The sequence below is a fragment of the Carcharodon carcharias genome, chromosome 7 (assembly GCF_017639515.1).
Source record: "Carcharodon carcharias isolate sCarCar2 chromosome 7, sCarCar2.pri, whole genome shotgun sequence".
Taxonomy (NCBI): domain Eukaryota; kingdom Metazoa; phylum Chordata; class Chondrichthyes; order Lamniformes; family Lamnidae; genus Carcharodon; species Carcharodon carcharias.
This window is the reverse complement of record NC_054473.1, coordinates 117497644-117521621: the sequence shown is the minus strand read 5'-3', so window position 1 is coordinate 117521621 and position 23978 is coordinate 117497644. Positions and strand designations below refer to the sequence as shown.

Below are 23978 nucleotides of genomic sequence, written 5' to 3'. Positions count from 1 at the left end.
GCTTGCCATTTTAACACTCCACCCTGCTCTCTTGCCCACATGTCTGTCCTTGGCTTGCTGCATGTTCCAGTGAAGCCCAACGCAAACTGGAGGAACAGCACCTCATCTTCCGACTAGGCACTTTACAGCCTTCTGGACTGAATATTGAATTCAACAACATTAGATCTTGAACTCCCTCCTCCATCCCCATTCCCTTTCCGTTTCTTCTCCCTTTCTTTTGTTTTTTCCAATAATTTATATAGATTTTTCTTTTCCCACCTATTTCCATTACTTTTAAATCTTTTATGCCCTGCTAGTCTTTCCACCCCACCCCCACTAGAGCTGTACCTTGAGTGCCCTGCCATCCATTCTTAATTAGCACATTCGTTTAGATAATATCACCACCTTCAACACCTCTTTGTTCTTTTGTTTGTGATTATCTGCTCCTATCACTGCTTGCTTGTCCCTACAACCACCACCCCCCAACCTTAAACCAGCTTATATTTCACCCCTTTCTAATATTCACTCAGTTCTGTTGAAAGGTCATGAGGACTCGAAACGTCAACTCTTCTCCGCCGATACTGCCAGACCTGCTGAGTTTTTCCAGGTAATTCTGTTTTTGTGTTGCAACTACTTGTGTGTGTGCCAAACCCCCTCTGAATAAAGTCCTTTGATAAGAATGATGTGCAGCTAAAGGAAAACGTAGCGCTCACTCCTAAGGAATGATTCACACAGAATTGAGATACCAAACAGGAACAACATGCAGCTCTTCTCACTGATTGGCCGGACGACCTCTCCCGTGGCTCAGCGGCTTGGCGCTTTCTCTGACCCGGAGGTGAACTACTGACCCGGAAGCGTAGAGAGCTGGTTAAAGCGCGAATACCCGTGTGTGAAGCCGGTCCCGGTGCTGTGGCCTGTGCCTATCTCCAGCCCGGTATCTGTTGTTATGTCTGTGGTTCCACCGAGCCGCTCACAGGCCGGTTGGCCCCGCGGGGTTTCTCAATATGGGAACAAGTACCTGCAGGCCAAGCCGCTGACCCTGGAGAGGACTATCAACCTGTGAGTAGCTAGCAGATTTAATGTACTGGCCCCAAGCTTCTACCTAACTAGAGTCATTGTACTTTAAAACTATATGAAAAAAAAACAAAAACAAAAACAGAATTACCTGGAAAAACTCAGCAGGTATGGCAGCATCGGCGGAGAAGAAAAGAGTTGACGTTTCGAGTCCTCATGACCCTTCGACAGAACTTGAGTGAAAAAAAAAACAACCAGGTTCCCAGGGTTGAACACAGCGTGGAGCTGAGCAGCCCTTACCTCGAGTAATATCTCCTGATGTGTAGATGTTCGTGTATTCGGCTCAGGTCACCGCAGGTTGATGAGTTTTTCGGGTGTCAGCATCTGTAGTTAGTATTTTGAAATTTTGTGTATACGTTTAATTATGCATCAGTCTGAGTTTTGAGCACTTGAAGATTCCGCCAAGTGTCTGCTTTGTATGTTATTGATCTGTCGGTTTCTAGTCACGCACCTGCAAGTCTGTCATAGTTTATGTGCGACTTTGAACGAGAACGGTTTGGAGTGGGTATAGAAACATGAATGTCACCAGATGCAATGAGACCAGTGGAAATGGCCCAAGCAATTGAGAATAAAGTGGGAGTGCTTTTGGAATTCTTTAAAATCTTCAGCCAACTCGGGGGTCTTCAGCCCTGAAGAAGTCATACGGACTCTAAACGTTAACTATTTTTCTCTCCACAGATGCTGAACCTGCTGAGTTTTTTTTCCAGCATTTTCTGATTTTGTTTCAAGAGCCGTAAACTTTGCTGCTCTGGTTTAGCCTGACCATCTGAATCACTACCAACCACATCCCATCCCAAGGGTGAAAATATTTAGATGAAGGTGATTTATGTAGGTAATTAAAAAAACATATTGTGACTGAAAGGACTAGAGGAGAGGAGTAGCTGTGATGTTTTTTTGGAGGGGGGTGTTGGGGGCGTTGTAAAATGGTTTGGGTGGTAAAATAAATGCCTAATTCAAATTCCCAAGGCACACTTTAATGTGCACATTTAACTTGTGCATCCTATTATGTATATTACCTGATGCAAAGCTTCTTGATGATGGAAGATGGTAAGCGTATCTCATCTGTGGGCCAAGCTTATTTAGTAAAGCTAATTTTCTCTTTATAATGTAAGTGATACTGTATGGGGTCGCGATGTATTTTCTGGCCAACAGCTATAGAGGAATATTCAACCTCTCAATGAACCAAAAGGGAATCATCAGGTCTGCAATCTCGATAGACCCAAGTATCACAATGATAAAAACAAAAATATCACAGTGACTTTTTGGACTTTGCAAAAGAGGAGCACGCACTTGTTTTTTTTTGTACTCTGTATGCACTTGTAGTCTTTAGAATCACCGTACTCAAACTATGCACTCACTTTAAAAACACATCTATCTATCTGCAGTCAGTCAAGAGGTGGCAAAAAGGGAGCAACCATCCTACCATCTCTCCCCTGTCGGTAACATCTGGCAGTTGTTTGGCGCATATGTTACTTGCCACTTATCAGCCCAAGTGTAAACGTTGGGGCCTTGCTGCATCTGAGCATCACTCTTTATTATCTGAGAAGTTGAGAATGCAACTGAGCGTTGTGCAGTCATGAGTGAACATCCCTATCTCTGACCTATTCATGAAGCAGATGAAGATGGTTGGGCCTAGGACTTAAGGACACTTGGTCCTTCAGAACTGGACAAAGGAATGTGCATTTTAGGATGGTTGGACAGTTGAGAGAAGTGGGGGTGGTGCAGATGAATGTTTATGAGTAAATTGGTTGATCTGTAATCTTAGCTATATGTACTTTTTGTACAGCAAGGGGTGCTTATATGGAGTATCATGTTTGGGGGTGGGGGGTGATGGGAAGGAAAGGTCAGAATACAACAAGGCAGAGTCAGAGCTTGTGGTTGCTGACCTCTCTTCCCCTCCTTTTCTTGGAGTGACAGCAACTCCAAAGTTTTTGCTTCTGTTTTGATTTTTAAAAACTGCTCCATTTGCAGTTATGACTTTTTTGTTTTTGTATTTCTCATATCCCTTCCATTGTTGAATTTTTGTGTATTTATTGGCATCACCCTATCCAACAATCTTTTACAGTTTATTCAACCCAGAATCTGATTCTGTGAATAGTATTCTCTGCCTTTCCATTACTATTTTAAAAAACCCTTAAATGTGTATTTATTTTTCTTTGTGATTCTAATAAAGGCTTGCACATTTGAATTGTCAAACTTTTTTTTCTTCTTCCTGAACCTGCTGTGTCTTTCCAGTATTTTCAGTTTTCCCTTTTAGTTTTGGTAGTGCTGCATGACAAACTAGAGTAGCAAATACAAATGCAAGCTTCTTCCTGTAAAATATACAAGCAATCTGGTACTCTACAAGCCATAGTCCTAGCCTCTGACCCAAAAGCACTTTATGTTCTGACTCTCAAAGGTTAACATGCATGTTTAGGACAAAGTTTGGGATTCAAGATTAGAGTTAGAGTTTGCTGTGCAGTTTAATTGTAGCAATTGTCTAGCACTATCCTTAAGGTTGTGAGCCAGAATGCCACTGAGTGTCAGACTGGGAAGCACAAACAAAGCTGTCCATTTTTTTTTTTTGCTGATCACTCCTGCATCAGTTGATCTTGGCTGGTGCCATAGAAAAAGGTAGTACAATTGACTTGAAAATGATCAGGTGTTTTAACCCACAAGGTTATAAAAGCTGACACACTTGAATTATGGATGTTACTTGTGAGCTACTTGATGGACAGTACAGAAAGCTGCCTTTCAGCCCATTAATCCCTCTACTGACTCTTTGGAAGAGCAATCCTATTAATCCCACCATGCGGTCCTCTCTCCATATCCCTGCAAATGTATCCATTCCCATTTTAAAAAATGTATTGTTAAATATGCTTCATCCTTTTGAAACAGTGCATTTCAGATCACTGCGTTATAAAACTCATCTTGTTTCTGGTTCTTTTGCCAATCCCTTAAATCTTTATCTTAAGGTCACTATTTCTTCTGTCACTGAAAACAGTTTCTTCTCAGTTACTTGATCAAAGCCATCATGAATTTTGAAATTTAAAAAAAATTAAATATCCCATCAACCTTCTTGGCCTAAGGAGAATAATTCCAGCTCCTCTGGTCTCTGCATGTAACTGAAATCCCATAATCTCTAGTACCATTCTAGTGAATCTACTGCACACACTAAGGACTTGATGTCCTTCCTAAAGTGTGGTCCCTAAAAGTGAGCACATCCATAACAAAAATAAGATGTCTATTGTTTTCTTCCAAAGTAAGGTTTAGCTATTGGCTTTGCTCTGACTACTTTTTAGGTGCGTACATGATTGTATGGGAACTCTTTTAGGAATGATTGTATGGTAGTTGAATGAGCATTTGCTGTTAATTCAAAATGGAAATCACGTGGTCTTCAAATTAACTAATCTATTCAGTGGTGGGAAAGTAGGAATTGATGCAGCTGCTCAACCAGTGCTAGGATAGATTCTAAGAAAGACAGCAAATATTAGAAATCCGAATTTAGAAACTCAAATGCTCTGGATGTTGCAGGTCAGTCAGCATCTGTGTTTTTTTTTAAGTGGGGAAATGACAGGTTAATAATCTGGATGGTGGCCCTTTTTTCATGTACCATATAGAAATACTGTTCTCATACTTTCTTTAATTTGAACTTCCTGCTTCCTTCTGCTTTTAGTTTGGGTTGTGTAATTTGTTTAATTTATGTATTACTTTTGGGGCTTTTGAATGATTACCTACTAATTAGCAGCTTGGTTTGTTTGGCAGCACTCTAGCTCAGTCAGAAGGCTGTACATCGAGCATCACTTGACCATATAATCTAGGGTAGCACTTTACAGTGCTGAGGGCATGTTGCATTGCCACAAGTGCCATCCTTCAGGTGAGGCATTAAAAAGTGAAGTGGTACCTACTTTTGGTGAAGAGGTTGCAAGTTCTCCTGGCCTGTTCTGCACTTTCAGTCAACCAACCCTACCAGGAACAGGTCACCCACTCCTTCAACTTTGTTACGGGCTCTTATTTTCAATTTGCTCCTCAATAGTATTATTAAATCAAATGTTATTTGTTTACTAAATGTACAGTGCATTAGTACTTGAGGACAGTTTTGGAAGAAAACCTGATTGGTTGGGTATTGAGATATTCTACAGTTTGGAGCTCATGTTTTTTCTGTCAAATAAGAAATTTTATACATTACTGTTTTGGGACCGGCATTTTATTCTGCTTTGAATTGTGAATGGAATAGATCCAGATTCTGTTGCTGAGCTTCCATTGCATAGGATTAGGCCTTCTAAGGAGGTGACATGTCCATGCATTCTCCAACACCCCCCTGCTGAAAACCTAGGCCAATGAATGTATGCTGAATTCGTCACCATCCTTGTTTAGAAAATGTTCTGTTTTACTACTGTATTTGTCTCTGGATATGGCATTTATATGTTCATTACAATGTGTAACTATACTGTGGGGAATCTCTTTTCAGATATCCATTGACTAACTACACCTTTGGTACCAAGGAACCCTTGTATGAGAAGGACTGCTCTGTGGCAGCTCGGTTCCAACGAATGCGGGAGGAGTTTGAGAAGATTGGCATGAGGCGCACTGTGGAGGGTGTTCTGATTGTGCACGAGCACAGACTGCCTCATGTACTGCTGCTGCAGCTGGGGACAACCTTCTTTAAATTGTGAGTATGGACAGCAATTGGCTGTAAAAGATCCCCCAATTTTGAAGTGTGAATAATCAAACCCTTGGGTAAACTTCCACAAATGTGCACTACGTGCAGTTAGTAGTTGATTGCATTGCGCTGTAAAAGAGCATTTCTTTTGGTTTTCCTTTGCCAATGATCTTGCCATGGATCATCAGGTTAAATGCTGCCTAAAAGTTAACAAAACAACTTGAATTTATATGACTCCTTTTTAACGTAGGAGAACATCCAATGATGAGTCAAAGGAATGTGAAAAGACAAAATTTGCCACAGAGCCATAGGAGCCATTAAGACAGGTGACTAAAGGTTAGATCGGGGTAAATTTTCAAAGAAGTTCTTAAATAGTTGAGTGAGGTTTCGGGAGGAAATTCAAGTTCAAGGTCTAGACTGCTACAGGCACAGCAAGCAACAGTGGGTGAAGGGAGTAGTGGCAGGGGTGTTTGCACAGGAATCTAGAGTTGTAGAAAATAAAGCTGGAGGAGATTTAAGTTCAGAAGAGGTGAAACCATGGATGGATTTGAATACGTGGTTGAGAATTTTCAAATTGGCACCTAGGCCACCAGCAAATTAATGTAGGTCAGTGAGCATTGGGTTGCTGGGTGAACAACACCAAGCATTTCCTAACAATCTTCCTATGGTGTGGGAGAGAGGGGAGGAGGAGGTGGCTGGAAGCAGCTTTTGCGTCCCAATAAAGCATTAAAAATACAGTGGGTCAGTCATTTATGAAGAGATGACAGATTGTGATATTTAACCCTTCAGGTGGGTTAATGCTAGAGACAACATAATCTGTCTTCCCATGCTCACTGCTGTGTATGACAAGTTAGCAGTGTTATCACTTTACACTGTATGAAACCTTCCAAAATGATAGAGGTGAAATTTGCTTTAACTGTAATCTTAAAGTATCTCTCTTCATTTCCCAGTTGTGCACTGTGTGCAAACAGGTGTAGTGAGCTGACTATTTAACCTTCCAACTGCTTTGAATTCAACCTGTCCAGGTAGTATTAACCCGATTCCTGATGGTTTGGTTTGCAGCAAACAACTGGATATAATCTGTTCCCAACTTGCATTCTTGCAGGAGAATGCATATTGAGAATGTAGATGTTGTGATGCGGAAGGAATGCGCTATCTAGACTAGGATTCCTCCTCCTTCGGCAACCATTCCCTGAGAGGGCATTGGCAACAATGGATTTCCATTAGATTGGTCCATGATTATGCTTGGCAGAGCACTGTCGTGGTTTGTTGTTGCCTTCTGCAGTAAGGCTGACCAGGAAACACTCCCACTCTTTACCACCTGTCATCCGATGTATTGGAAGCATTTACAGGCTGATAATCAGCCTGTTTGGCTACATTATGAACGCATCCCCACGTCCATCAAGTCCTGACGTGGGACTCGAATCCGGAGCTTCTGGCCCAGAGTTGGGACGCTACCACTGTACCACAAGATTTCCCTAGACTAGGATTAAGGGGCATGAGCCTGTTTCACCTGACTAGAATGTTTCTTGTGGGTACCTGTTTTTCATAATGAGGAAAGTGTTCCCTGTTGAGACACTGGCATCTTTCAACTTGCTCAAGATTTTGGATACGTATTAAATACACTAAGGATATGACATGCATGTTTTATTTTCTGGACAATTTCCTCTCCTGCAGGCATTATTTCTGATGGCGTGAAGTTCTGTAAACATGTTTGCATCTTGCAAGTGAAGTGATCATTGTTAGCGGGAGCAATCAATTTTCCCACAGGCAGCACAGCTGAATCCAGTCCTTATCTTGCCCAATGTGCACAGCTCTAATATCAGTCACTGGACTGGAGCCACTGAACAGGGAATGGAATCCTTTTATCTCTCTCCCTAACCCAGGGGGGCTAAGGCCAACTGCATTCTATAACTCAGCAGAAAATGGGGATAGTTGGATAAATTTGCTGCTCAAACTATTGAAGAATACTGGCTTTAAAGGTTCACAATGAAACTGACTAAAGTAATGTAGCGGTGTAGAGTTTATTCTCTCTCCACGCTGCAGACTGACCAATTTCTGCCTTCAGGGTTTTCAAGATTGGTAAACAGCTTACCCATTTTTTTAACTTTTCTCTTAGGTTTTGTTGCTTTTGCATTATAACAGCCTTTCTGTGCTTTTGTTTTGTGGGTTTAGGCCTGGTGGAGAGCTAAATCCTGGAGAAGATGAGGTGGAGGGTCTGAAACGTCTCATGACAGAGGTATGGAACCTTTGCTCACATAGTTGTACTCCACTTATTGGGTGGTGTATTTGCTAAAGGATCAGCTGGTCAAAGTCTGATTATATTTAATCTCTGGTACTGTCATTAAATCAGAAGATTAAATAGAACCTGATTAGTGCTGCTTTGTCTACTTGTCTATTTCTTTGAGTAGCTTGGGCTAGATTAGAGAGTTTATGGAAAATTGCTGTCTGCTCTAAAACTCTGTACCCTTTTCTGTGAATGGTTTGCTGGCAACCTAATGAATGCTGTTTATGTTTAAAATGGGCCTTTTGCAATTAAGTAGGGGAAGGGTAGAATGAAAGTAGAGGAGCAAAATGAGAGAATCTTCACAACAATTGATAATTTTGATTTTTGCTTAGAAGCTAAGTCATTATTGAATGTATTATGATCTGTACAACTGTAGCAAACTCCTTTCTGGGAGAGGGGATGGAAGGCTATCCAAGTCATCGAATCTGATAAAGCCAGCAACTTTGAGTGGCTTAAAAAGGATGATGTTCTAACATGATTCAAGGAGGAAGTAATGCACCTGTTGAGGTTTTGGAGTGGTGGGAAAACGTGTGTTCAACTGTGCATTCCCACAGATTTTGGGACGCCAAGATGGTGTGCAGCAAGACTGGGTCATCGATGACTGCATTGGGAACTGGTGGCGACCTAACTTTGAACCCCCTCAGGTGAGTGCAGAATTTTATCCTCTCGTTGGGGATGATTCACTGTTGTAAAATAAGCTTCAATCCATTGCATGCCATTGTCATTGTAAAATGTGATGTGAAGCTCTGGGTATATAGGCTTGTGCGATACTTTCTGGTTTCTTGATATTGAACAAAATTGTTACAGCTTAAGTTGATGTTTTCCTACTTAGCCTTGTTTTCTGGAGCTCTGTAGCTGGATTTGTTTTCACTGGATAGTACACAGGCAGGAAACAATGGATGTGAACTTTTTTAGCTACGGACTACTGAAATGACGCTTATAGCTGCTTGTGCTGCAATTGATATTAAAAATCAAATAAGTGACTCTCAATAAGAAGAGTCTTTTTCTTTGAAGAGAATTTCCAATGTTTCTGTTTGTCACCTGTCCTTCCAGTTACCTGTGCATCTGTTTTGCAGCAGCTGAGAGAGTTGGATTTGATTGTTTGCAGAGAGGAGTAAACACCTGGCAAACTTCCACTTTTTAACAATCATGCAATTTAAAATATTTTAAAACAAATGCAATTTTAATGGAGTTTTCTTCTACTTGATCTTAGTCTACATTGATGGACTCTTGGCACTGACTTTTCAGGACATGTTGCTTTTCTTTTTGTTTCCCTCCCCCTCACCACCTTGTCTTGGGCTGGTTGCCTTCATGCACTTCTCCTTAACGTTTTGGCATTTCCCTGTTGGCTGATTTATAAGAGTTTCCACACGGGCTTGCTTCAGTTTTCACAAGGTCCACTGGTGCTGCCTCTATAATGCAAATACAGATTATATCTGTAACTTGGCCTCAATCACCATACACAGCGTATCATTGATGGTTTCTCTACATGAAGTCATTTTACCCTCGACGCATTGTCACTAAAGCACATTAATTTGTCCCTCCTTTCTCTCCACATTCTCTTTACTTACAAAATTTGGCTAAGTAGTAATTTGGAATGAAACCGTGTTAGAAAGTTATCTATTCTCCCCTGCCTGCCACAAATGTGGACTCTTGAGGGCCAAGTACAGCCTTCCTATTGCATGAGGTACATGGTGAAAACCAGGCATGAAACCCCAGGTTCTCCTTGTTCTGTAGGCATTGACTGAATAGATTACTTAAGCTACTTTTTTCCTAGACTTTGGTAACTTTATCTTTTCTCTGCACAGCCAAGATTTGAAAAAATGTTTAGCTGAAACCATAAGGAATGTTTCTGGAATGCCATTCACCCATATGAGAGCAATGTGTTTGTAGAAATAGTTCTCTACAGCTATTTTAAGTCATCGTGTTAACTTTTTAATATGGTATAGTATGTTGATCAGAATTATTTTCCTGAGAGCAATTCTGCTATTCCTGCTTTCTCCACTTTAATCTTCATATCTAATACGTTGAGGTTTTGGTACAAACCAGACTGAGGGGACATGATTAGTAAAACAGCATTTGTGCTGAAGAGGTTTTGGCATTATGTGAGGTGTATTTTTATCCACTATTGATGGATAGTATTAGTTAATTTATTCCCTTCTGTAATCAATGAATAATATAGAAGCACACTCCTGAATTAACGATTTGTGGTGAACTTTTTTTTACTGGGATAAATCTCCAGCCTAACCTGCATATGTTCTGTTCTTAATATATTTTTTTCCATTTCCTCCAGTATCCCTACATTCCAGCTCACATCACGAAGCCCAAAGAGCATAAGAAACTATTCTTGGTGCAACTTCAAGAGAAAGGTATACAATGAGACAGAATGTGTGTAATGTGCCTGGGCATGTGATTGCATTCACATGTGATCTGGTAGTTTAACTGAAGATGCTCTTAAGATGAAGATATTGATCTATGTTTTAGAAATAAGCTCGCATGAATAAAATATCATTCGCATCCTGAAAGTACTTCACAGCAAATTAATGGTCTGGCTGCTGTACTTGCTCACATTACAATTTGTGAACAGCTAGATCCAACAAATAGTAATGAGAGCAATGTGTTTTTTTAGTGTCATTGGTTGAGGGATAATAAACTTTGGCCATAGCAATGGAAGTCCTCTGCTGTTCAGCAGATAATTCCATGTTATTTTTTGAGCAGTCAGACGGAGCCTTGGTCAATCTCTCCTTTCAGGGTAGTGTCCTCAGCCCTACCATCTTCAGCTGCTTCATCAATGACCTTCCTTCCAACTTAAGGTCAGAATTAGGGATGTTCATGGATGATTGTATAACTGTTCAGCACCTTTTGCAACTCCTCCGATACTGAAGCAGACGATGTCCAAATGTAGCAAGACCTGGACAATGTCCAGGTTTGGGCTAACAAGTGGTAACTAACATTTGCAACATAAAAGTGCCAGGCAATGAACATCTCCAACAAGAGAGAATCTAACCATTGACCCTTGATATTCAATTGCATTAGCATCTTTGAATCCCCCACTATCAACATCCTGAAACTGAATTGGACTAGCCATATAAATACTGTGACTACAGGAGCAGGTCAGAGACTAGGAATCCTGCAGTGAGTAACTCACTGTCTGACTCACCAAAGCCTGTCCACCATCTACAAGGTACAAGTCAGGAGTGTAATGGAATAATCATCACCTGCCTGGATGAGTGCAGCTCCAACAACACTCAAAGCTTGACACCATCCAGGACAAAGCAGCCCACTTGGTTGGCACCCCTTCCACAAACATTCACTCCCACCACTACCAATGCACAGTAGCAGCAGTGTGTACCATTTACAAGATGCAATGCAGGAAATCGCCAAGCCTCCTTAGACAACACCTTCCAAACCGACGACCACTACCATCTAGAAGGATAAGGGCAGGAGACACATGGGAACACCACCACCTGGAAGTTCCCATCCAAGCCACTCAACATCCTGGCTTGGAACTATACCGCTGTTCCTTCACTGTCACTGAGTGAAAATCGTGGAACTCCCTTCCTAACAGCACGGTGGGTGTACCTACACCACATGAACTGCAGTGGTTCAAGAAGGCAGCTCTCCACCACTTTCTCAAGGAAAATTAGGGATGGGCAATAAATGCTGGCTATCCAGTGATGACCACATCCATGAATAAATGTTTTTTTTAAAAAGGCATTTCTGGCAGGGCAGTGCTATTTTGATATTGCATTAAAATCAGCTTATGTGCACACGTTTTTTGGGAAATGACATGAGCTGTTGATTTTTTGGCTGATGTTGATATGAGCAAAGTCTGTTCCAAACACAACTCCCAGCATCCAATTAGTCCCACTATAAAACAGATGCCAGTTGGCCCAGCAGTTGGTGCATATAAGTCATGGTAATATCTATCTGAAATAATCTAATTTGCCATTAATTTTGAGTGGGTAAGATATGGGGAATATTCAAAGCATCGGTGTTAGAATCATCAAAAAGCATCATTCCAATTAAAGAAAAGAGGAACAAAATGGATGACCAATGAAATATTGGCCTTGATGAGCACAGAAGGAATGTAAAGCAAACAGATCAACAGAAATATCAGGAATTGATAAGATGAAACAAATGTAATGATGAGAATTAATTCAATGTGAATGATTAGAAAAATGTGAAAACACAGACTCAAGAATAAAGACATTAGGGAAATCACAGGAAAAGTTGGGTGTACATCTTGCAGATTCATCAAAGATAAAACATGGCCCCTTTCCATGATGATAGCTTCCCTAAGTGTGCTAGCAAGATGGACCGAATACATATAAGACTTAGTTGAAGACAACTGACAAGGAGAAAAGCCAACAATTAAGGAAAACATGGATGGTCCAAAGATCATGAATTAACATCAATAAATAAGATGAAAAACCAAGCCAAAGGTCTAGATGAAATGTCACCAAACAAATTTAAAGTTTAGGAGACTTAGAATAGATAAACTGATTCTCATCTTTAATGAAGTTTACGACATGGGAGAAATCCCAAAGGGCTTGAGTGAGTCAATACTGATTGTGCTCCCAGAGCAGTTGAATGAGTGTGACCTCCACTGAACCATCAGTCTGGGTAACATTACTAAGATCCTCCTTCGAGTATTGATGTATAGAGCCATGAGCAAGATAAAGCCAGAAATTTCAGCTCTTCGGTGTGGTTTTGTAGAACACAGGATTGAGAAATGCTTTCTTTATGGCATGCATGCTATCTGAAAGAGCCATAGAGATGAAAAAAGATGTATTCATGTGTTTTTGTTGACCATAGTAAGACATTTGAAAAGATGAATCATGAAAAACTGATCATGTTAGAATCTCTTGACCTTGATGGAAAAGATCTTAGTGATAAATTTTTATTGGGAACAAACAAAGTGGAGAACTATCCAAGTGATTTTGTGAAGATAAGAGGGGTCAGACAGGGAGTATTTTCTCCCCAGATTTGTTCAGATTGTATAGTGAAAATATTCTTAGCAATTGAAGATCTTACTGGATTATTATATTAAGGTTGTGACCTTCAATTAAGATACACCAATGACCCTGTTCTTATTGCTGATGCTGAAGAGAAACTGCAAAAGATTTTGTTTAGAGTGGTGGGTGAAAGTGAGAAGAAAGGGCTGAGCAGATTTTGTAAGAAAATATAATGTCTGTTAGTGTCCAAAAAGAAAATCGTGCCAAAAGGTAAGATCATTGAAGAATGTATAGTTCAAACAGGTAACAAATATTATTACCTAGGAAGTATGTCAACACCTGATTGAAAGTGCGACTAAGAAATAAGATGAAGGATTGGAATGGCCAAAGGTTCATTTTCAAGAACTGAGAGATTATGATCAACTCAAAATTAGCCATGAAAACAAAGCTGCGAATCCTGGAATGCTACATCACTAGATTCCCTAGATTTGGAAGGTTCCACTAGATTGGAAAATAGTAAATATAACTCATTTTATTCAAAAAGGGAGACAGACAGAAAGCAGGGAGCTACAGACCAGTTGGCCTAATACCTGTCATAGGGAAAATGTTAGAAGCTATTTTTAAAGATGTTATAGCAGGGCACTTGGGAAAAATTCAAGGCAATCAGGCAGAGTCAACATGGTTTTGTAAAAGGGAAATCATGTTTAACCAATTTATTGCAGTTCTGTGAAGGAGCCACTTGTTCTGTGGATGAAGGGGAACCAGTGGATGTACTGTACTTAGATTTCCAGAAGGCATTTGATGAAGTGCCACATCGAAGGTTATTGCAGAAAATAAAAGTTCATGATGTAGGGGCTAATGTTTTGGCATTGATAGAAGATTAGCTAGCTAACAGGAAGCAGAATTGGCATAAATCGGTCTTTTTCCAGTTGGCAGGATGTGACGAGTGATGTGCCACAGGGATCAGTATTGGGGCTTCAACTTATTACAATTTATTTATATTACTTGGATGAAGGGACCGAAGGAATGGTTGATAAATTTGCTGACGACAAAAAGATTAGGAAAGTAAATTGTGAAAAGGATGTAAGGAGGCTATAAAGTGACATAGGTTAAGTGAGTGGGCAAAGATCTGGCAAATGGAATATAATGTGGGAAAATGTGAAATTCTTCATTTTGGCAGGAAGAATAAAAAATGCTTATTATCTAAATGGTGAGAGATTTCAGAGCTCAGATTCAGACGGGTCTGCGGGTCCTTGTGCATGAATCACAAGGTTAGTATGCAGGTACAGCAGATAATTGGGAAAGCTGATAGAATGCTATCATTATGCTTCAATTGTATAAGGCATTGGTGAAACCACAGCTGGAGTATTGTGTACAGTACTGGTCTCCTTATTTTAAGAAAGATCTAAATTCATTAGAAGCAGTTCAGAGAAGGTTTACTAGACTAGTGCTAGGAATGGATGGGTTGTCTTATGAGGAAAGGTTGGATAGGTTAGGCTTGTATTCACGAGTTTAGAAGAGTAAGAGGTAACTTGATTGAAACCTTTAAGATCCTGAGGGGTCTTGACAGGGTGGATGTGGAGAGGATGTTTCCTCTTGTGGGAGAATCTAGAACTAGGGGTCACTTTAAAAATAAAAATAATTAAGTTTAAAACAGATGAGAAATTTTTTGCAACTCTTCCTCAAAAGGCAGTGGAAGCAGAGTCTTTGAATATTTTTAAGACAGAGTTAGGGGGTAAGCAGGAATGTGGGGATGTGGTTACATTCAGATCAGTCAATATCTTAATGGAAAAGCAGGCTTGAGGCTCAGTCAGGAGAGTTCTTTTGGTCTCAGATTTAATGCTAAGATCAATGGTAAAAGCAATAGGGGTAAACAAAGAACGAGCTTTTTAAAGAGTCTTGCAAACTGGCTGAATGTACCACCAATGAAGGCAGTCCATTCCTTTAGAGCAAGATTAACATGGAGGTCCATGGTCACCAATGCCCTCTTAGAGCATGGTACCGAAAGAGAAGATATGGGAGATTGGTGTTGTATGATCCAATCGGCTTCTTCCTTGCATTTTTCTGAGTTGTCACAGTGGGCTTTCATATTTTAAAAAATATTTTTTTTTGTCCTTCCTTGGAGACTTTGGCCACACACAACCCCTCAGATACTGTTTTACAGATGCCCTCTGACACTTCCCCCACAAGTGGCAAACATTTTGATGTGTGTGACTGCCTGAAGACTGACTTGTGGAACATCACAGCAAGCCCAATCCTCTTCTCGCTTGTTATGCATACATTTTCCTCAAGGTCACTATGCTGGGAGTGATGGCACATGGATTCCATCTCCTATCTCCTTCCTACCCCAGGGTTGCTGCCTTAGCTGGGATCAGACAGCTCAACATCAATTAAATGTTGGTTTTCCCTGTTTTTGTTTGTGCTGAAAGATGGTTGCTCTACAGTTTTTTGTTAACTGATCCTAAACGTATTCTCTAGTCAAGATCCACCTTCCATTACATGTCATATAGAACCTTGATGAAGCAGGGCACCTTACATGTACCATTTTAGATTAGATGTTTTTTTCCTGGTACACATCAGCTCAAATGTTGTGGCCTTTGCTGGAAGTGATCTTGATGGGGCCTTGGTGAATGACATGGAACATTGATCCTGTCCTTAACCAACGCGGTTCAATGTTCTGAAAGAAACAGGAATGATTGAGGAGAGTGAAGAAATTCAAATCATGTACAGTAAGGAAAATAAAGATTGCATTGAAAAGAGACAAAGGAATGCTATATGCAGGAATGATACTCAGTAACTAAATTCTTCCCTTTCCAGGCTGGAGGGGGTTATTGCTGTTGCATTATTTCATAATGAAAGGGTACTTGAGGTTTAACTTTGATGCAAGCTTTAATGTGCAATTTTAGTAAATTGTGAAAAAGGACAGATGTCGAGGATGACCTTCCACATGTGCAGCACAAAGAACTGTGGCATAAAGTAAATAGCTAATGAATCTAATAGGGAAATCGAGGGAAACCCAGGAAATAGAAGGAATGATTGAGGAAAATAACAACGCACATGTATGTAATGGAAACTTAAACATGAGGGAGAAAGGAATAGAGGCTTTTGCTATAATTAGGTGAGTGCTCAAGGTGAGTTTTGTATGGAGTGTAAGTATCAGTATGGATCTGTTGGATGGAATGACCTGTTTCTATGCTGAACATTCTATAAGAACAACGCGTGTCCTGAACTTGCTGTTTTCCTGCAAGGCTTGGGCTGGTATCTTTACCAGCTAAACCACTAGGATCACTATTTTAATGGATGCATTTGCTGTACTTGTCATAGCTTTGCTTCTGGTGGTCACTAACATCTGCGTTTGACTACAGCTCTGTTTGCAGTGCCGAAGAATTACAAGCTGGTTGCTGCGCCATTGTTTGAGCTTTATGACAATGCTCCGGGTTATGGACCCATCATCTCCAGTCTTCCTCAGCTTTTGAGCAGGTAACATAGGAATATAATTCCTGCACGCTACTGCTTCATTGAGACCTATAGATCGTTTGAAGCTTATGTGGTTGGGCTGAGGAGCACTTTTTTTGTCATTTTGCTTTGAGAAGGTCTGAAGCAGCTTTTTATAGAAATCACCTTGATGAACCTGTGAATAATAAATTTGCCAGTCATAGATCTGATCTGTACTGACTTATTTGGATCCTTGCACATTAAAAATAAACCTGGAGAGGAGGAGGGGCACAGGAAAATTGAGAAACATGTTGCAGTTTTGTCTCTGTCAACATCTTTTCCTTGTTTACGAGTTAACAGTTTTTGTGGGCAAATTGAAACCTAATTATACTTTGCCCTATTTGGATAAGGGATAGGAGTAGGCAGTTTAACCCCGTAAGCCTATTCCACTATTCAGTGATGTCATGGTAGACCTGTGACCGAACCCTGGATACCCCATATTCCTTAATACCTTGCCAAAATTCTTAGTGACCTCAGATCGATTGTTAATTTTAATATCAAATCATAGAGTTCCAAACTTCTAATGTCCTTTCTGTGCAGAAATATTTCCTAATTTCACTCCTGGAAGCCTGGCTGCAAAGTTTTAGACTATACTCCTTTGTCTCAGACACCCTCTGCCCCCCCGCCCTCCCATACCACCTCAACCGATGGAAATAGTGTTTCTCTCTACTCTGTTGCTCTCCAATATCTTGCAAATATCTTGAAATTTTGAACACATCACCCCTTCTAATGGGGAATATAATCCAATTTTTGTGTCATTTCTGCTCACAATTTGGAGCCCAGGTGTCAATCTGGTAAATCTCTGCTACAATAGCTCCATTGTCATTCTTTCTTCCTAAGGTGTGCCACTCAAATGTGCTCAGGACTCATCATGGTCTGTCCAGGGCTTTGCATATAGTTGTTGCATAACTTTCATTCTTCACCATCCTGTGCCCCCTGCATCCCATTCTTGCTGTTTTTCTGGGCCTCTAGAGAGAGAGAGACCCTCGTTCCATTAACTTTTTTTCAATATTTTTTGTGGCTGTCAAATATTTTAAACTATCATATTGACAGACTAAGAACGAAACCTGATTGAAGTAACTTACTGGAGAATGTGTAGGATGCTTGTGTCAGACCTATATTCTAGCAGACCACTTTTTTTCTAAATTGCTGTGTTCCAGACTTATTTGCAAATCAAATTTACACAAAGCAAAATAGGCAACCTAAATTGCACGGTATTTATGACCAAGGGGGAGGCAATGGTGGAGTGGTATTGTCGTCGTAACCCAGAGACCCAGGGTAATGCTGATTCGAATCTCGCCACAGCAGATGGAGGAATTTGAATTCAGAAAAACTCTGGAATTAAAAGTCTAATGACCATGAAACCATTGTCGATTGTTGTAAATGACCCACTAATGTCCTTTTTAGGGAAGGAAGTCTGCCGTCCTTACCTGGTCTGGCCTACATGTGACTCCAGACCCACGTTAATGTGGTTGACTCTGAAATGGCCTAGCAAGCCACTCAGTTGTACTAAACCGCTACAATGCCTCAAAAAAGGAACGAAACTGGACGGACCACCTGGCATCAACCTAGGCACTATAAATAACAATGGCAAACTCAGCCTTGTCAACCCTGCAACGTCCTCCTTGCTAACATCTGGGGGCTAGTACCAAAATTGGGAGAGCTGTCTCTCAGACTAGTCAAGCAACAGCCTGACATAGTCATCCTCACAGAATGATATCTTACAGATAATGTCTCACCCAGGGATGGTGATGGTGGAGTCTAAGTCCTGTTCCACCGGAAGGACAGACCTAGCAGAGGTGGTAACACAGTCGGTATGCAGTCGGGAGGGAGTTACCCTGGGAGTCCTCAACATTGAGTCCGGACGCCATGAAGCCTCAGGTCAAACGTGGACAAGGAAACTTCCTGCTGATTGCCACATACCACTCTCCCTCAGCTGGAGGTTTCCCACCCATGGTGGTTGACCGGACCCTGAACCATGTCCGACCCATCTCCAGCGCCTTTGCGCTCACATCTTCCTCTCCCTCCCAGAACCATGGTAGAGTCCCCTTGTCCTCATTTTTTTCACCCCACCAGCCTCTGCATTCAAAGGATCATGCTCTGCCATTTCCGCCAACTCCAGCATGATGCTACCACCAAACACATATGTTCCCTTCACACCAAGTCAGCACTCCGTAGGGACCGTTCCCTCCAGGACACCCTGGTCAACTCCTCCATCACCCCCAACAACTCAACCCCCTCCCACGGCATCTTCCCATGCAATTGCAGAAGGGGCAACACCTGCCCCTTTACTTCCCCTCTCCTCACCGTCCAAGGGCCCAAACACTCCTTTCAATTCACTTGCATTTCCTTCAATTTGGCCTACTTCATTCACTGCTCCCAATGAGGCCTCCTCTACATTGGAGAGACCAAACGCAGACTGGGTGACCGCTTTGCGGAACACCTTCGTGGCCTGTCCGCAAGCATGACCCAAACCTTCCTGTCACTTGCCATTTCAACACACCATCCTGCTCTCGTGCCTATGTGTCCGTCCTGCATTGTTCCAGTGAAGCTCAATACAAACCAGAGGAACAGCACCTCATCTTCCAATTAGGCACTTTACAGCCTTCCGGACTTAACATTGAGTTCAACAACTTCAGACCATGAACTCTTTCCATCCGCACCCCTTTTTTGGTCCCCCTTTTTTCCAATTTTATTTTTATTTCCCACTTATTTTCATTGTTGTTTTAATTTATTTCCATTTTTATTCATTATTTTATCCTCAGCTTTTAAGCTTTTTGATCTTTTTTCCCACCACCACCACCATTCCCCCCCCCCCCCCCCCCCCCCCCCCCCCCCCCCACGAGGTCCATCTGTCACTTTCCAGAGTGCTTACCCTGGTCCGGCCATTATCCCATTCTGCTTTCTGCTCTTAATGTCACCATCAGCACCTCCTTTAGCCAGTACCACCATTATTAACAACCCTTTGACCTTTTGTTTATGACATTTTTTGCAATCTCTCCTTTGCCTCCACCTATCACTGGCCTTCTATCTGGCTTCATCTGTTCCATCCCCCTTAAACAGTATATATTTCACCACATTTCTACTTCCCTTTAGGTCTGAAGAAGAGTCATGTGGATTCAAAATGTTAACTCCATCTTTCTCTCCACAGATGCTGTGAGACCTGCTGAGTTTTTCCAACATTTTTTCTTTTTGTTTCAGATTTCCAGCATCTGCAGTATTTTGCTCATAAGCTAGGGGATCAACCCTTGTTTAATGAAGAGTGCAGGAGGGCATGCCAGGAGTAGCACCAGGCATACCTAAAAATGAGGTGTCAACCTGGAGAAGCTGTAGTACAGGACTATATGTGTGCCAACAGCATAAGCAGCAAGCAATAGATAGAGCTAAGCGATCCCATAGCCAATGGATCAGATCTGAACTCTGCAGTCCTGCCACATCCAGTCCTGAATGATAAGGGACAATTAAACAACTCGCTGGAGGAGGAGGAGGCTCCATAAATATCCCTATCCTCAATGATGGGGCAGCCCAGCACATCAGCGCAAAAGCATTCTGGCTGAAGCACTTACTACAATCTTCAGCCAGAAGTGCAGAGTAGATAATCCATCTCGGCATCCTCCGGAGGTCCCCAACATCACAGATGCCAGTCTTCAGCCAATTCAGCTCACTCCGCATGATATCAAGAAACGGCTGAAGGCACTGGATACTGCAAAGGCTATGGGCTCTGACAATATTCTGGCAATAGTATTGAAGACCTGTGCTCCAGAACTTGCCATGCCCCTAGCCAAGCTGTTCCAGTACAGCTACAACACTGGCATCTACTCGGCTATGTGGGAAAATTGCCCAGGTATGTCCTGTACACAAATCCAACCCAGCCAATTACCGCCCCATTTGTCTACTCTCGATCATCAGTAAAGTAATGGATGGGGTCATCAATGGCACTATCAAGTGGCATTTCTTTAGCAATAACCTGCTCACTGACACCCAGTTTAGGGTTCCATCAGGGCCACTCAGCTCCTGACCTCATTATAGCCTTGGTTCAAACATGGACAAAAGAGCTGAACTCCCAAGGTGAGGCGAGAGTGACTGCCCTTGAAACCAAGGCTGCATTGGACCAAGTATGGCATCAAGGAGCTCTAGCAAAACTGGAATTGATGGGAATTGGGGAAGACTCTCCACTGGTTAGAGTCATACCTAGCACAAAGGAAGATTGTTGTGGTTATTGGAGGTCAGTTATCTCAGCTCCAGGACACCTCAGGGTAGTGTCCTGGGCCAACCATCTTCAGCTGCTTCATCAATAACCTTCCATCGTAAGGTCAGAAGTGGGGATGTCCGCTGATGATTGCTCACTATTCGTCAGACTCCTCAGATACTGAAGCAGTCCACGTCCAAATACAGCAAGACCTGGACAATATCCAGACTTGGGCTGACAAGTGGCAAGTAACATTTGTGCCACACAAGTGTCAGGCAATGACCATCTCTAACAAGAGAGAATCTAACCATTGCACTCTGAAGTTCAATGGCTTTCCTATCATTGAATCCCCACTATCAACATTCTGGGAGTTACCATTGACCAGAAATTGAACTGGACTAGCCATATAAATACTATGGCAATAAGAGCAGGTTAGAGGCTAGGAATCCTGCGATGAGTAACTGACCGCCTGACTCTCCAAAGCCTGTCCACCATCTGCAAGGCACAAGTCAGGAGTGTGATGGAATACTCCCCACTTGCCTGGATGAGTGCAGCACCCACAACACTTGAAGCTTGACACTGTCCAGGACAAAGCAGCCCACTTGATTGGCACCACATCTACAAACATTCGCTCCCTCCCACCAACGTACAGTAGCAGCAGTATGTACCATCTACAAGATTCACTGCAGGAATTCACCAAGGCTCCTTCGTACCTTCCAAACCCATGACCACTACCACCTGGAAGGACAAAGGCAGCAAATAGATGGAAACACTGCTACCTGGAAGCTCCCCTCCAAGTCACTCAGCATCCTGACTTGTAAATATATCATTGTTCCTTCACTGTCACTGGGTCAAAATCCTGGAACTTCCATCCTAACAGCCCTGTGGGTGTACCTGCACCACATGGACTGCAGCGGTTCAAGTCGCCTTCTCAAGGGTAACTAGGGTTGGGCAATAAATGATGGCCCAGCCTCCGAAGTCCACATCCTGTGAATGAATTTTTTTTTAAAAAAGGGTACATATGCCCTTTTTTAAAAAAAGGTGTTTGTGCAGCAGCTTGTGGTATAACCATTGCATTAGTGGAGCTATCTTCTCTCAGCACACAACGTGCAGTCTTTATGGATACAATGGCATCTTTGGAATAAAAGTTTTGGCTTCAAGTCTTTGAGCTAAAGGTGCCAGAATGTATTCCATTGTTTGCTGCTAGTCTATTTATCCTGTGAACTATCTGTAACTTAAAGCCAATTTTTGGAATGTTTAAACAAACAAGTGAGTTACTAAGTCTCTGGATCCTGGTAGCTGATGTCTTGAATGGTTCCTTTTTCATTTTTCTCCCCCACCAGCTTTCATATATGGGTCACAGCAGAAATTGGTGCAATCATTAACATTTTTAAAGGTGCTACTCCAGTCATCATAGTTTCCTTTATCGCATCATTTGTTTAAGGCCCCTTCACAGGAACTATCATCCTTTTGTCTTAAGGACCTCATTACTTGAAATTATGTAAAACTGAGGAGAGACATTCTGATTTGGGCTATCCCTTTAGATCACCCAGACACTTGCTGTTGATGCCCTGCTTCAGCAAATTCAGCTCATTGTGTCTTGTGTACCTGGTTAGTTGACAATTTCCTGCACGCTGAGGTGAAAATTTTTGCTTTGTAAATTGCTGTAGGTGCAAGCTGATAACAGAACGAGGGGGTCAAAGATACACTTCGGCAAAAAGGGCAATGAGATTTAAGGATTGAGAAATAGACGAAGGGTTGAAAAGGAGGGTGAGTTAGTTGGTGAATTCAATGTCAAATCTGAAAGGGATACAAAGATTAGTTGAAAAAAATTAATTTTATTTTATCAATAACTGAAGGAACAGGACTGTGCACTTTTAACCACTTTCTGAGCTAGAGGTTGATAGTTTTCTGTAAAATCACATTAAACACGTACTTGCATGATTAAAAATTAAGTTTAACTTGAGTTTAATGAGCAATTAATATACAGATCTCAAGGGAATTTAGCTTTCCTGAATTGAGTAGCACAAATTGTCCAGCAGCTTGTAGCAATTCACAATTTTAGGGAATATCTCTTCTGCACCAAAAGTTGCTGGACAATTTTCACGCTAAGCAATGTGTGCCAATTGTACATTTTTTCAGAATTTTGTCCCCATAAAGAGTTGGAATATTTGCATGAGCTGAGGGAGAAGAAGACCTCCAGCAAAAGGTATCCACCCCCACCACCCTCTGTTTCACAGTTTGTTTTGTCTTGACTTTTATTTTCTGCCAGGAATTAGTTGACTTCTAAAACCATTCCTATGAGTAAAGTGTAACTGACTCTTGGAGATTCCAGTTTGGATCAAGTTGGCTGCTTCAGTGCATACAATTGGGCAACCTCAAATCTGAATCTAATGCAGTTTTCTTAAAAGGATTTCATCAATTAATGGCCTTGTAATTCATTGCATTGTTCATACTTAAAGGAGAAAATCATTCCTTTCATTGCAGTAACTGTTTGCATTTTTCAATGTACCACAAACTCTAACTTTTTTTTAACTTCTAGGTTTAATTTTATTTATAACTGAAGTTTATGAACATCTCGAACACAAGATTATGATGGCCATGTAAGCCCAGTTTCCCTGAGCACCATTAAGCGTGGCTTTCATCAGTCACGGACTTAATCAGTTCTTCAAACCCAACCCAGCGGTATTTTGCAGCACCCGACTTGACTTGGCTGGTGCTCTGTTCAACTCTACAATAAGTGAAGACAAGGAACTTAACTGGCCGTTTTTTTTATATATAAAGAAATGTTTCTTTCTGCTCGTGTAATTGTTTGCATTTTCTACTTTATTAAATGGATAAAAATCTTTTTTTTGAGGGTTTTAATTGGCTAAAATTCATGCGGTTTTTTATATTCCACCCTGTTCATTTTAACTTCAACTTTGTAATTGGAAGTAGCACTCAAAACCCAGTAGGATTGGTAATTCACTGAATGGATTCTGCTGCTTTAGTTTCTGTGGTTGAAGTGTTTTACTCATCATCTTTGGAGCATTAATTTTCTAGTCCAACTCCAGTGTCCTACAGATTTGATCTTGTTTATGATCAGACCTGCGATTAATGGCTTTACACTGGTTGGGATTTTAACTCTTGCCGGTTTAAACATTAATTTCATTCCATATGACTAAGGTGTGTAAATGTTCAGACTGCTGCCTATGGGCCTGTCCAAATTGCTGTAGTGTCTGCTGAGTATAATTTGAATTGTATGAAGTATTTTCATTTTCAGAAAATTGTAATGTTCAGAATTGGGTACTGCAGTACATGTAAGATTGCAGGCAGTCATAAGGCTGTTTGCAGACTTTCATGAACTTGTGTCAA

At 41.4% G+C, this 23978-nt stretch overlaps 1 protein-coding gene across 1 annotated transcript; it reads left to right on the top strand.

Moving 5' to 3' along the window:
- The first annotated feature begins 818 nt into the window (after nt 1–818).
- nudt21 (nudix hydrolase 21) lies at nt 819–23470 on the top strand. Its single transcript, XM_041192696.1, has 7 exons — nt 819–1038; nt 5504–5704; nt 7871–7934; nt 8537–8626; nt 10276–10351; nt 16306–16420; nt 23167–23470. Exons 1-7 carry the CDS (start codon nt 926–928, stop codon nt 23186–23188), a joined length of 681 nt encoding a protein of 226 aa, XP_041048630.1. The 5' UTR covers nt 819–925; the 3' UTR covers nt 23189–23470.
- Nucleotides 23471–23978: the final 508 nt, after the last annotated feature.